Source organism: Cnephaeus nilssonii, assembly GCF_951640355.1.
Source record: "Cnephaeus nilssonii genome assembly, chromosome: 2".
Classification (NCBI taxonomy): Eukaryota; Metazoa; Chordata; class Mammalia; order Chiroptera; family Vespertilionidae; genus Cnephaeus; species Cnephaeus nilssonii.
Genome location: NC_137073.1, coordinates 26,090,481 through 26,103,296, shown reverse-complemented (window position 1 = coordinate 26,103,296; position 12,816 = coordinate 26,090,481). Strand labels below are relative to the sequence as shown.

The following is a 12,816-nucleotide window of genomic DNA, read 5'->3' as shown; positions in this document are numbered from 1 at the left end:
TCAATTCCTATAAACACTGAATTAATGTTGTTCAAATGCTATGAATTCCTGTGGATCCTTTATGCAAACAGCAGCCTTCAGTCCTCACCCATCCTTCATATGCATTTTGATTGGACAAACGTATGTGGTCTTTTTAAAATTTTAATTTGTTGCTAATATTTAAAACGTGGAAGATGTCACATAAAATGCTCTTTCTGGCTTCCCTAGAAACATGAGCACACATTCCTGCAGTCCCCGTGAGCTAGGGAAACCGGCTCCTTCAGACAGGGTGCATGTGCTGCACTTTGCCACAAGCCGCCCCCCTCCCCTATTTCCCTCCACAGAAGCCCAACGACAGCTGCTGTGGACCATCTCGCCTTTGCTGGGGGTTTTCTTGCCCCAGCCCTTCACTTAGGACCCACATGCGCCTCCAGGCATCTTAATTTATGACCGTGGCATTATGCCAGTGTCATCTAAGAAATACCTCTGAGACGAGCTACGACACAATGAACGGGCAATTTTATTGATTCTACCTCCTAAACATACCCTCCTAGTAGTAGACACACGTTGTGCAGTTTCCAGCAGGGACCTTGGTGCACAGGGACATTAAAGGAAAAGGCAACTCCAACAGGTACTTCACGAGGGGGCCAAAACCATGTTTCCTGCAATTCTTCTTGCAAACGAATGCTGAAGATTAAGAATTACATTCTCACACCACCAGCACAGCTTAAATACCTTTGACAAAAATAATAATAATAAATTATCTTCAACTCAGAAAATAAATTGTGCTCAGCAGAGTGACAGGAGGGTCCATTCATTGCATTGCACCGCGGGGCCGGACAGGGGGAGGACAGGTACAGGCAGCTACGCTGACAGGTACACAGGGCCAAGGACACGTTCTCTGAACTTAGTCAAACGCATGCTTTCATGCCAGCGGCGGGTGGTGCCCCCTGGCTGTGGCCTGTCCCGAGTGAGACTTCACTGCCCCTCCTCCTCCTCTTCACGTCCACCTTGTCTTCTGTTTCTTGGTTTGTCTCTTGGCATCTTCTGGGCCACTACTGTCAGAGGCGGTCTGGCCAAGAGCCCGGACGCCCTGCAGTCGAGTCGTCAACTGCAACAGCAAGGGAACGAGCTAAAAAGAGAGGGAGAGAGTGAGGGGTGCCAGCAGACTCCTGTCCACGTGGGCACTGAAGCCCTGCGTGAGCACAGCTCCTTTCCAGGTCGTCACCATCCGCTAGGCGCTAATGCTGAGGGGAGCCTCCGTTCAAAATAAGGCAGGCTTGTGCACCCAGAGGTCAGCAGAGACAGCTGGCTCGCTCTGAGCAACACATGCCCCAAAGTGGTCCAGGTTTAAGGATTGGGGGAGATGTTACAGATATATATGGCCTTGAAAGGAGGACTGGGGGGCTGGATTTGAGGCCTTTATGGTTCCTTCTCACCCTAAAATGTTGTCATTTCTATAACATTGGACATTCAGCTGTGAGGGACCCCGCTCACTGATATATCCGCTTTCTCCTGAGGTCTCTGGATTTCCTACCTTGTCGTGGTTGTAGCCAGCCAACAGGACGAGCAGCGTCAGAGGCAGGGCGATGAAGGAACCTTGTGCGATGTCTTGCTCAGGCAGCTTCCTCTGCAAACACCAAGAGTCCTGCCACTTACCTGCCGTCTGCTATTACGCAGCCGTGACCCACCAGCCTTCTGAAGGGGCTACCCCCATACACCCGGTATCCCACACGATCCAAACTCCCACTATCCAAAGTGAGAAACAGAGGCAACTCGCATACATTTGCAGATGCGCCCTCCACTATCCGAACTCATTCCTTGCTCTCTGAAACTCAGGAACAAAGCGTCCATCACAAGGTATTCCTCACCCCTGTCCACACTGAGGAAGCAAAGGCCGTGAGAGCAGGCATCCCTGTGGCTGAGTCCCGGCCACACACAGGAAGTATGGAGAACCCACTGCCCTAGGCTGGACACACAGCGATGAACAAGCTAGTCCCAGAGATTGTACCAGTGAGGAGACGAAGCAGCTGCTGCTTCTATCCCAGCGGCCATTCGCCCTTTCTTCCAATAGAACCCTCAATGTCATTGGGCCAATCAGAATACAGACCATGCCCATCCTCTTTTACAGTCTGTTTGATACAAGATACAATAAGATCCACACATGGCAGCTGACTGATAAACTGAGTAACTTCTTTTCATCTACAGGTATCCCATCCATATGTTGTTGTTATCTTATTTCTCTGGCAATTTGTCAAATAAGTCAGGTTCCAGGTTGTCGTCCTGCAGTGCCCCACCCCCTACATCTGGTGGTGTTGTCACATGCTCTGGTGACCTCTATACATGTCCTGTAAGCCGGCAGCTGGCTCTAGAAGTGTGGGCGGGCCAGGTATATTGAGCCTCCTGGAGGACCTCAATGCCACCCATCGTGACGCAGTGGCGCAGTGGTGTCCTTCTTCCCCGAAAGTCACAGCTGAGCCACTGACCTAAACGATTCCACCCCTCACTGCGTTTCCTCCTCGAGGGACTTGGCATCAGCACTCGGAAAAGCAGAAACGCAGCTGGGGAAATCCAGAGTGCAAAATCCAGGATGCTCGAGGGGCCCCATGCGAGGGCCCTTTAAACAGCATTCCTGCCTCCACCCAATACCTGGGGCACAGGGTGTGTGAACTTTCCTTCTCCCGCCAGCCCCACGGGTTTCACAGACCTGCCCCTCCCCCTTACCGTGGGGTTAAAAACCAAGGTGATGTGCTTGTGGTAGCCCACTGCGGTGAACGAAACCTGCGGCAAGGCGTAGTCGTACTGGGACCTGGGGAGCGTGGAGTCCAGGAGCACAACGTAGTTCTGTGCACAAGTGAGAAGTTATTTTATAAAGGAGTTTGGGCAAAGCAAATGAAAACTAAAACCTAACGTATGGCTGTGATGTTTTTAAGGAAATCCCCGTTTATACATCCAAACAAAGGTTGCTGACTTCAGGGCGGTAACCTCAGTGGGCTATCCCAGCAGTGGCAGCCGCGTGTCTATGAGCTGTGCCTTCCGTAAAGCTTTCGAAGGCGGTGGCACTTTTCATGAGCGCATTTAACCACAATTATGGCCCTCTGAGGATATGACTTTATGATACACAAGGCTTTCTTATGAGCCCATTTTAATGAGGGAGGGACGTGATCAAACTGAGGAAGACTGTTTGCAATCCAAAATGAGGCTGACTTTGCAGGGACAGCACTTTGGTGGCTCATTAGCTGGCATGTGTTAAGAACACCGCATCTCAGGAAAGGTACCGTGACGGTCACGGCCCTGCGTGCTGAGCCCCGTGCACTAGATCAAAGCCTGCTCTGCTCGCAAACACTGACAAGATCGGCACGATGACCCCCACTGTACAGATGGGGAGAGCAAGGCCTGAAGGACTTAACTGTGACTTGCCCAGGGTCACTCAGCTAGTACAGGGCCGAGCAGCCTTGGAACCCAGCACTGTTCACACAGCGCTGTGCTGCCTAAAGTATCCATCCCAGAGGGCATCGGGGAAATGAAGGGGAACCCCAAAACTCCATCTCAACCTATGTTATTACTTCATAGCCGTTCCACGCTGAGGAAGGCCAGTGTATCACCCTGTGCAGGTGGTGAAAAGCCAGGGGAGGAAATGTCACGCCACAGGCTCACTCCTGATACCCTGAAGCTAAGACCCCCAGAAAGGAACCAAATTCTTCGCAAAGGTTGCTCCCACCACGCCAACTACGAAAGTTTTCTCTGTCCAGTTAGAATTGATAATAAACATGCTATATTCAGTAAATGAATGTCCAACATTAGCGCCTTGGTTAAACCAATTATGATATTTCTTATACTATGGATTACTGTACAACCATTCAAAATCCTGTTATAAATGATTTATGACGGGAAAGATTTGTGACAGTCTTCACTGAAAAGCACAGATTACAAAGTGATGTATAAGAATCCCAGCTCTGAATTATTAAAATAAATGGATCTGTATATTTAAACTTATACACCTATGTGCACACACATTGAAAAAAGACCAAAAGGATACTTAGCAACACGTTAACAGTGGTTATTTCTGGATGAGGGTGTTATGTCTGATGCCCCACCCCCCGAACTCTCCTGTCATGAACAAGTGTTATTTTTGTAAACAGAAAAACACTAATTAAGAAACATAATCACTACAGAGCCCAATCTCCTTTGACTCAGAGAGGAAAACATCAACCATTTCTGCAGAGTGTATTCAGAGAGAAAATGAGAGGACTGTGCTTCCTGAAACTGAAAAGTGGGATTATTAAAACGAAGACGGAACCGAGAATGGTGCCGTGCCATTACCTGGCCGTCTCTGAGCAGTGGCGGGAAGTGGAAGAAGAGGGACTGGCCAAGAGAAACCGTCTGAATCGGGTTGTCGAGGTTTTCACTCTTGTACAGCTTGACCTGGAGAGCGGTAACAAAGCAGGACGGGCTTTGGAAATGAGACACGATACACCTTTCTGTTCAGACACCCTCAGGACAGCTTATCTCCTGGGAGGAAAGGGTCTCTGGAAACATGGGTCCTTGAAAGCGAATCCGTCCTCCCCTGACAGGCCATACGTAATGCATCCCTCAGTCATCTGAGACTCCGGTTACATGGCGTGCAAAGACATGTAAGACTTACAGCAGATTCCGACGACTTATGTGAACACTCAATATGGTTATAATAGTTAGTATATTGATATTAAAAAAGAATCGCTTCTAACAGATCTATAATATACCAGGCATGCAACAGGTTGCCTTACATATATTGTCACCCATCCTGGCTACTAAACAGGTATCGTTTTATCCCTAAGGAGACTTGGGGAGCCTGCGTCACTTAAGGTCACACAATCTATACATGCTGGAGCCTGGGACTCCCTCACCTCACTGAGGTCTCACGCTCCTCTCTCCCTCCCCCGGCACTGCTCTCCATATGCTGTAATCTTAAACTTGAAACACATTCCTATTTTGCATTTGGTACTCTGCCTGCTTCCAGCAATGCAGTGCTTTGTTTCTGGCCTTTCTCTCCGGCCCAGGTGTGCTGCCTGTCACACCATACGTGATGGGGCCTGGGAAGAGGGAGGTACAGTCCTGGCTGATGCTAAAGTCTGTGGGGGCTCCTCCCTGCACCCACGGCAGGAGAACTCCAGAGCACCCCTTTCCAGGGCCCAGGCTGACACTTTTCTATGTAACACACAAGTCAAGAGGAGATTTCCTAACACAAAGGTCATAGGAAATAGTGGAGGCCTGCAGGTCACACCCAAAATGGAATATGTTCTTCTGATTTGTGCAGTGTTTCAAGTAAATTTGAATTCATCCCTATATTTAAAAATCAGGCGATTCCAAATAACTCTAACTTCCAGCTCCTCTGGGAAACTGGAAAGTGATGTCAACCCTGGGCCAGAACTCCCAACAGCGCGATAGTCAGAGTGAGCAGAGGAGTAGCACCTTCACTCCCTGGGGGGGCCATGAGCTCTCCAGTCTGCCCCACGTCCTACCCTCACTCTCTGGAAACATGCTTACAACCCCTGGACCGAAGGGCAGTTAAGAGGTGAGTTAAAACGTAAATGCACGTTTTCACTCAAGTCTAATACTTCACTGTATACAAAATTACAGTACCTCTGAAAAATACACTGCCGAGGCGACTCATTAACATCTTTCAAGGGATCACAGGGCACTGTATAAACATCTCTTCCTTAATTACAGAGAGCACATTTTGTTAGAACTTGGACAGACCCTAAGAGGTCAGTGAGTCTAACTCCCTGGCTTTACAGAGGAGAAAACCAAGGTCCATGGGAATGAAGTGGCTGCCCAAGCTGACAAGGTAAGTAACCGCCCGTGACAGGAGGCAGCCCAGACAGTCTGAGTTCTAGTCCACTGCCCACCAGCTCCATTCTGGACAGAATTTAAATAGTTACGAAGCACTTTGCCTTAAAATTGTATTTCTGTTCCAGACTCTAGACCATATTGATCATTCATTAGGCTCCTACTACAATACTTCCAGAGATATATACTGCTAGTAAAACGGTTATCTGAAACCGGAACGCATTTCTCTCCAGCTATCAGCAATCATTCTCCCAGATATATGCTTGGATCGAAGTTTCTTAAATCTCAACCTCAACACAGCATCTCCACCTTTAGTACACTAAAGCTAGCACCAGAGAGGCCCAGACATCCGGTTCTTACTCATCTCAAAGCTGAAAAGAACACGGTATTTTCACCTTAAAAAGCTGGCCTTACCCATAATGTAGAAAGATACTCGGAGGAAGTGATCACATTTCCACTTAAATCGAACTGATTAATCTGCCGGAAAACAATGATGTTTATATCGTCGATGTCGTTATTGCCAACCTAGAAAGAAATAAGGAATGCTGATATTGAGGAAGCTGGAAGAGGAACTTCTACTTTAGCTGTGTGACGTCTCAGGCTATTTCATGACAAACTTCACTTCCTATAATAAAGGCCATAGAAGCAGCCTAAGTCCCAGGTCACAATCTGATAGTAAGTAGATGGGCTACCCCTGGCTCACAGACACATTTTGTTAGACAAATGCATTCTTTGTTTTCTAAGTTTTAATCACTTGCCAACATTTTAAAAAATTTCATGTACAAAAAAGCCAGATTTTTTTAGTCTCTCTTGAAAAAGAAGATGTTCTTGCCTGGCAGCAATCAGCTAGAGCCGAGCCACAGCAGCCCCTCGGGGTGGGTGTGTGCTCTCAATATGTGACTTGTTCATATCTGCCAGCTCACAGGCCGCACAGCTGCTGGTGATCCTGGCCTAAGTCACGACGGCAAGGAAATATACAGAACTGTAAAGTATGGCCATTTAAAATGCCAGATGCCATGAAGACATCAACAAAATACACTGTCGAGGCTACACAGTCCTAAATGGCCTGCACCTCTCTCTCTAACCCCTCACAAACCTCATGCCTAAAGCCACCACAAAGCAGTCCCTCTTGTCCCACTAAGGCCCTCTAGTCTAGCAAATTTTGTGGGAGAAAAGCTTCATTTCAAGTGATTCCCCAGCCACTTCCTGGAGGGCTGCCTTGTTAGGCGTCAATTAGCTAAGAAGTCATTGTCTGGAATACCAAAAAGACTGCCCACCAAATGGAAGAACAAGGTCATCTGAATGTAAGAAAACTGGGTGGCCCGGCTACCAATTAGGCCCATGTTCTCTTTATCACATGCCCTTGATTGGAAAGCAACTTGTGCCTTAAGATCCTCAACTTGCAGAATAATGATCAGAGCTTGCAGGGAAGTGGGGAAACAACAGTTCAAATTTCTTCTCTGGGTGAGTGACAGCCACGCTGTTCATTAAAACCCCCACAAGATGCTGCTTGGGAAGATGACGCTATTCCAAGAGGACCCTTAATTAGGATTTGAAGCCTCCCCCCCCCCCCCCCCCCGCCCCAACCCACGCAGCAGATGAGACACCGACAGCCAGAGGAGCGCTAACAGGTTTTTGATCAGGGAAGCAATCACACCACTGAATTCTGCTGAAGAACTTCATGCTTACCGTAATTACCCGGTGGTGGGGGAGGGCCCGTTCAATGTGATCATTGCCTTCTGCCTTGAGCTGCACGTGATACACACATCCCGGCTGCAAACAAACCCAGGCTGTCACTTCTCCAAGAAAGAGGCTCGTCACATGCAACCTGATCTGAGTGTGCTCTGACTGCAGGTCGAAACCAGGACTGCAGCTTTCCTGCCTCACTCATTTCAGCTCCCAGTCTGCACCAGTCACCCTAATAGTGTGGTGAAGGCCTGGGGTGGGGCGGGAACTGGGTGGAGGGGGGCAATAGGGGAAAAACGGGGGACATCTGTAATACTCTCAACAATAAAGATTTTTTTGAAAAAAAATCCTGATGAAGAAACATTTACCTGACATTCTGCAATTCCTCAATCCCCACTCAGTTTCTTTTACCCAAGGAAACTTAAATGTGGTTTCTTATTTCAAAACTGCAAACATAATACACTCTCAGTCTGATAAAGTTCTTCCCTGCTGTCCGCCCCTCCCCTCTGCTTGTTTATGTACATCGAATGACACCTGGAAGGACACTCCCAAATGTGTACCGTGGATACCATTTCTGGGAAGTGGAATTTCAGGTTTTTCCCTTTTAAAAAAATTTTCTTCTTTGTACTTTTTATTCTATTACTTACATTTATGGGCATATAACATGTTTACCAAAAGTTACCATTCTAAAAAAAACCACCTTTTTTTTGGACACTGATCACATGAAAGATGTGTATACACTTACTCAGAAAATTCTGTCAGATAGCAATAATTTGGTCTAAGAAAGCCAGCACATGATGGCAATTTCCAATAGATGGAAGTAAATTGCCTTGATTAAATGACTTTTTTTTGTTGTTTTTGACACTGCTGCATGCGTTAGTGGAAACTCTGATAAAGAGAGATATGAGTTCAAAGGAGAATTTCTAGGAAGGCTGAAAACTAGATAAATTCAGCTTAAAAGCAAGGCTTTAATAGCACAAATGAACCCATTGTCAAAAAAATTCTGAGTCACTTTTTCCTTACACACTTATTTAAAAAAAAAAAAAAGATAGGTATCTTTCCCCTAGCTTCCAACCTGACTTTCAGGTACCCCAATATCTGAGAATGGGGGTGCCCTGGACATTGGACATGAGTGTTCTTTTCTTTGGGGAAAAACAGCATCGCCTCAATGTATCTAAGTAGACTGGCAAAGAGATTTGCATATCAGCTCATGTGATTTGGGCAAACAGTAGTTTGTTGCTGAGACACGTGAGGCCATCTCTGGGGTTGATTAAGAACATACAGTTTGTGAATGTGAAAGGCTGGGGACCCAACTCCAAATCCAAGTGGTCCAGTCCAGTGGGTGCCATCTAACCCACACACGCTCTGTGACTCCTACAGTTTACACTCAGTGTCTGCTGAATGAGCATGTAAATGAATGAACAAATAAAAACTGAGAAAAAAAGTACTAAACTCTAAACCAAATGTTGCTACTTAGCAGCCAAAAGGACAAATAAGGTGGCTGTCTGGCTCACACAAAGAAGTTATGGATGTGTTGATTTTTTAATTAATTGTTTACATAGAAAAATCAGGAGTGTGCACATGGAAATCTGAATTTCTGACTTCTCTTTTAAAAATGCAAACTATGTGGCTGCCCTCAGTCTGTCTTCCACATGGCCATGAGCTAGAGCTGGGATGGAGCTTCTCCCTGTGCATGGGCCATGCCCTCTCCAGTTCCCCACAGTCCTCTCCACTCCCTACTCTACACCCAGCCTCCTTCAGCCATTTGCACCTCTCTATTGGCCCCACAGGCCTTTGATTTGAGAGCCCTGGCCTAAGCCATAACCACCCAATTCCAGGCAAAACCCCCAATTCTATACCAAACCCATGGGTTTCCAAATTTACTTTGATACAAAACCCCAAACCAATATGTCATCTAGTTCAAAGGTAAGATGTGTCAAGAAAAAACTTGAGCCGAAACCGGTTTGGCTCAGTGGATAGAGCGTCGGCCTGCGGACTCAAGGGTCCCAGGTTCGATTCCGGTCAAGGGCATGTACCTTGGTTGCGGGCACATCCCCAGTAGGGGGTGTGCAAGAGGCAGCTGATCGATGATTCTCTCTCATCGATGTTTCTAACTCTCTATCCCTCTCTCTTCCTCTCTGTAAAAAATCAATAAAATATATTTGGGGAAAAAAAAACACAAAAAAAAACCAAAAACTTGAGACGGTTCCAGAACCATACCCACCTCCCCAGCCCTCTGATCTGGCCCAATCCTAGCAATTTTGGGGGTACTACAAGATACCTCCAAACACTGTAAGAAAAATCCCCTAATAAAACATGCTCAAAGTCTCACCAGCAATCCACGTAATCTGAATTTCCCCTCTTCATCCGTCACGGTGTCCTCCCCATAAATACTACAGTCGCTCTGTCCCACCGCCTCCACAGCAACCCCCTGCTCCGGCTCTCCGTTCAAAGAAGAAACTGTGCCATAGCAACTAGAGTGACAAGAGAAGACATGGAACGTGATATTCTTGTGATTTTCTGAAGCACACAAAGAATCTCAAGTAAAGTGTCCTGCATTTACCAACGATTTACAGTCAAAACAGCTCACTGGAGAATTGTGCTCCAAGGCCACAGGCCCTTCGGATCTCACTGTGTCACCTGCCAATCCAGCCAGGATCCCATCAGTATCTCTTCTCATACATCTTAAGGGACACTCTGGAAAATTGTAAGCTATAAAGGCTAAGCTTTATTTTATTCCATTTTATTTTATTTTTGTCATAATTTATTCTAAATAGCAAAGCATTCAATGAACGGAAAGTAAATCGTTTTTTATTTCATTGTTGAAAATGGCCCCATTTTTCTCAACCCACTGTTTCTGATTAATCAATGTTCATTTCAAGTGCTTTTTAAAGTGTATATAAATATCTATGTGTGTTTACACACACACACACACACACACACACACACACACACACACATGTATGTGCATAAAACCATCTCTGGAAGTATTTAAAAACACTGGAAAACTGAGGTAGCTAGGAGACAAGAATAGTAGGGAAATTTTACATTGTGTACTCTTTTCAACATTTTGAGTTTTACTCAAGTGAACGCATTCTTCCTTTAAAAAATTTAAAGCAACTAGATAGGCTCTCACAGGCCAATGTCAAAACAGAAACTTTCTAGTTTGAAATATTAGAAAGAAAGGGCAGCAATCAAAAGTCTTGGACCCATATCCCATGTCCCTTGGCTCCCAAATTAAATCCATGTGATGGCTGGAATGAGCGTCCAGATGATGGCAGTTGGAGGCTGATCCCACAGCCAGGCCTGGACGAGAGGGAAGTGGGCAGGGGTTGCTCACCTGTAGGCCGTGCGGTACCCGGTGATGGTGATCTTTAAGTTCTGCCCTTCCTGCACCTCAATCATTTGGGAGGATGGCTCAAACCGGAATTCTTTCATCATGGGCTTGAAGTAATACTGGCCAGGGCTCTGCCAAAAGACAACCACAACTGAGCCTCTGGGCCGGGCTTAAAAGGGGGCGACTAAGTCACAATGGACCAGAACTACGCCACAAGAGCCCCAGGGCTTCCTGGACAGACAGAAATGGTACCACTAACTCTACCATAAATAGTTATGGTAATGGCACTTACAGTTCTAACAACAGCAGCTGTCATTAGCATGTGCCTTCAGTAACTGTGGAGGTAGCAGTCCTTTGAATTTTAGGAATGAAGAAACTGGGGCTCAGAGGTCAAGTAACCTGCCCAAGATGACATAGCAAGTAAGGAGCAGAGGGAAGATGTGAACCCGGGTGTGCATCACCACACAGCGTAGGACCTTTCGGATACACCTCACTGCCTGCTTGTGACACCCCTCTAACCATCACTTCATTCCCAGGACTGACAAGATGGCCAATTCACACACACTTCCTAAGTCCCCACCAGCCAAGGGCTCAGGCTACATCTGGAATGAAAAATTGGTGCTATCTTCACAGCATGGGGAGTGCACTTTGCAGAAGAAACACAAGCTAACTGCTGAATAAGACTCGGCATTATAAACAGCGGGATCCTTGGTAAAACAAAGGGCCGCCTAAGACAGGAATCGCTGTGGCCAGGGTCATTAATTACATTGTCTTTGTGACAGCTGGGTGACCAGAAAACAAGAAGTGTGTGCGGAAGGGAACATGAATCAGCCGCATTAAACTCTAATAAGAGCAATACTCTAATTACATTTGCTCCCCTGAGAAACTTCAAGCACTCCACGCTGGTGTTGTTCTCACGTTGTCACACACTGCGTCCCTGCTTCCTCATGGGGAAGATAGGCAGGCGCTAAATTACAGGACATCTTACCAGGTTTGAGAAAGTCAGGATGCCATTGTCCTGAGTCAAGAGGTTGGAACGAAACACTCCTCCACTGAGGGACAGGAGGACCCCAGGGAGGGGCTGGTCGTCTTCAGCTTTTATCTGGGGGCGAGAAAGGAACCACAGCAAGGTGAACCCATATTAACCATGCAGACAAGAGTTCACAAGTCAAGAGGCAATTCCTATGGGTTTTCTTTTGTTGTTATTTGTTGGGGAAACAGAATGTCTGTTCTTCGTCCACAGGGGTAACTGATGTTAATAGCTTGGAGTGTACTCCTCTGGAACTATTTCGATGCCCACACAAAGCTTATAAACATTATGGCTATAGTTGACGGACTGGCAAGTTTACTGGGGCAGGGGGAGTTGAGACAAAAATGGCATGCTTGCCCTCGCCAGTTTTTGCTCAGTGGTTACAGCATCAGCCAATGGACTGAAGGGTCGTGGGTTTGATACCTCAGTTGCAGATTCCCCAGCCCGGTGGCAGGGAGCGGGGGAGGGTGTGCGGGAGGCAACCAATCAATGCATCTCTCTCACATCAATGTTTCTCTCTCTCCCCACTTCCATCTCTTTCTCCCTCTCTTCCATTTTCTCTAGAAATCAATGGAAAAATATCCTCAAGAGGATTAAAAAAAAAATTGCATGCTTACACACTACACATGCTTTCTGCCCTCAGCCTCGTACCCTGACTTTCCTCTTCTGTCAGTCCAGAGATCTGCCTCACTGCTTAACAGTGGAATATCATTCAGATGCAGAGGCCAGTAAACCGTCTTTGTGGTGGGAAAGGAGAGACAATCTAAAGATCCCCGAACATGCTTATCTTTGTGCACTCAGGTTTTTCTCTTTTCCTGAATAATCCATTCCTAGGAGTAGAAGTGTTGGCTATGTGCACTTTAAATTCAGAAAGATACCACCAAATTGCACTGTAAAGTGGCTGTAGCTATGCATGCTCCATAAATCATCCATGCATGAAAAAATACATGCTCTT

General features: G+C 46.5%; 1 protein-coding gene across 1 annotated transcript in view; it reads right to left on the bottom strand.

Annotated features, from left to right (window-relative positions):
- Positions 1–476: 476 nt before the first annotated feature.
- LOC307109580 (BOS complex subunit NOMO1) overlaps positions 477–12,816 on the bottom strand; it is a 49,757-nt gene continuing 37,417 nt past the window's right edge. Inside the window, exons 23-31 of the mRNA XM_079788393.1 lie at positions 11,820–11,933; positions 10,835–10,962; positions 9,827–9,968; positions 7,498–7,581; positions 6,223–6,333; positions 4,303–4,404; positions 2,704–2,823; positions 1,517–1,609; positions 477–1,111 (exon numbers count right to left, since the gene is read on the bottom strand). Coding sequence (XP_079644519.1) covers positions 980–1,111; positions 1,517–1,609; positions 2,704–2,823; positions 4,303–4,404; positions 6,223–6,333; positions 7,498–7,581; positions 9,827–9,968; positions 10,835–10,962; positions 11,820–11,933 — 1,026 coding nt within the window. The 3' untranslated portion in view covers positions 477–979. The remainder of the gene's footprint in view (positions 1,112–1,516; positions 1,610–2,703; positions 2,824–4,302; positions 4,405–6,222; positions 6,334–7,497; positions 7,582–9,826; positions 9,969–10,834; positions 10,963–11,819; positions 11,934–12,816) is intronic.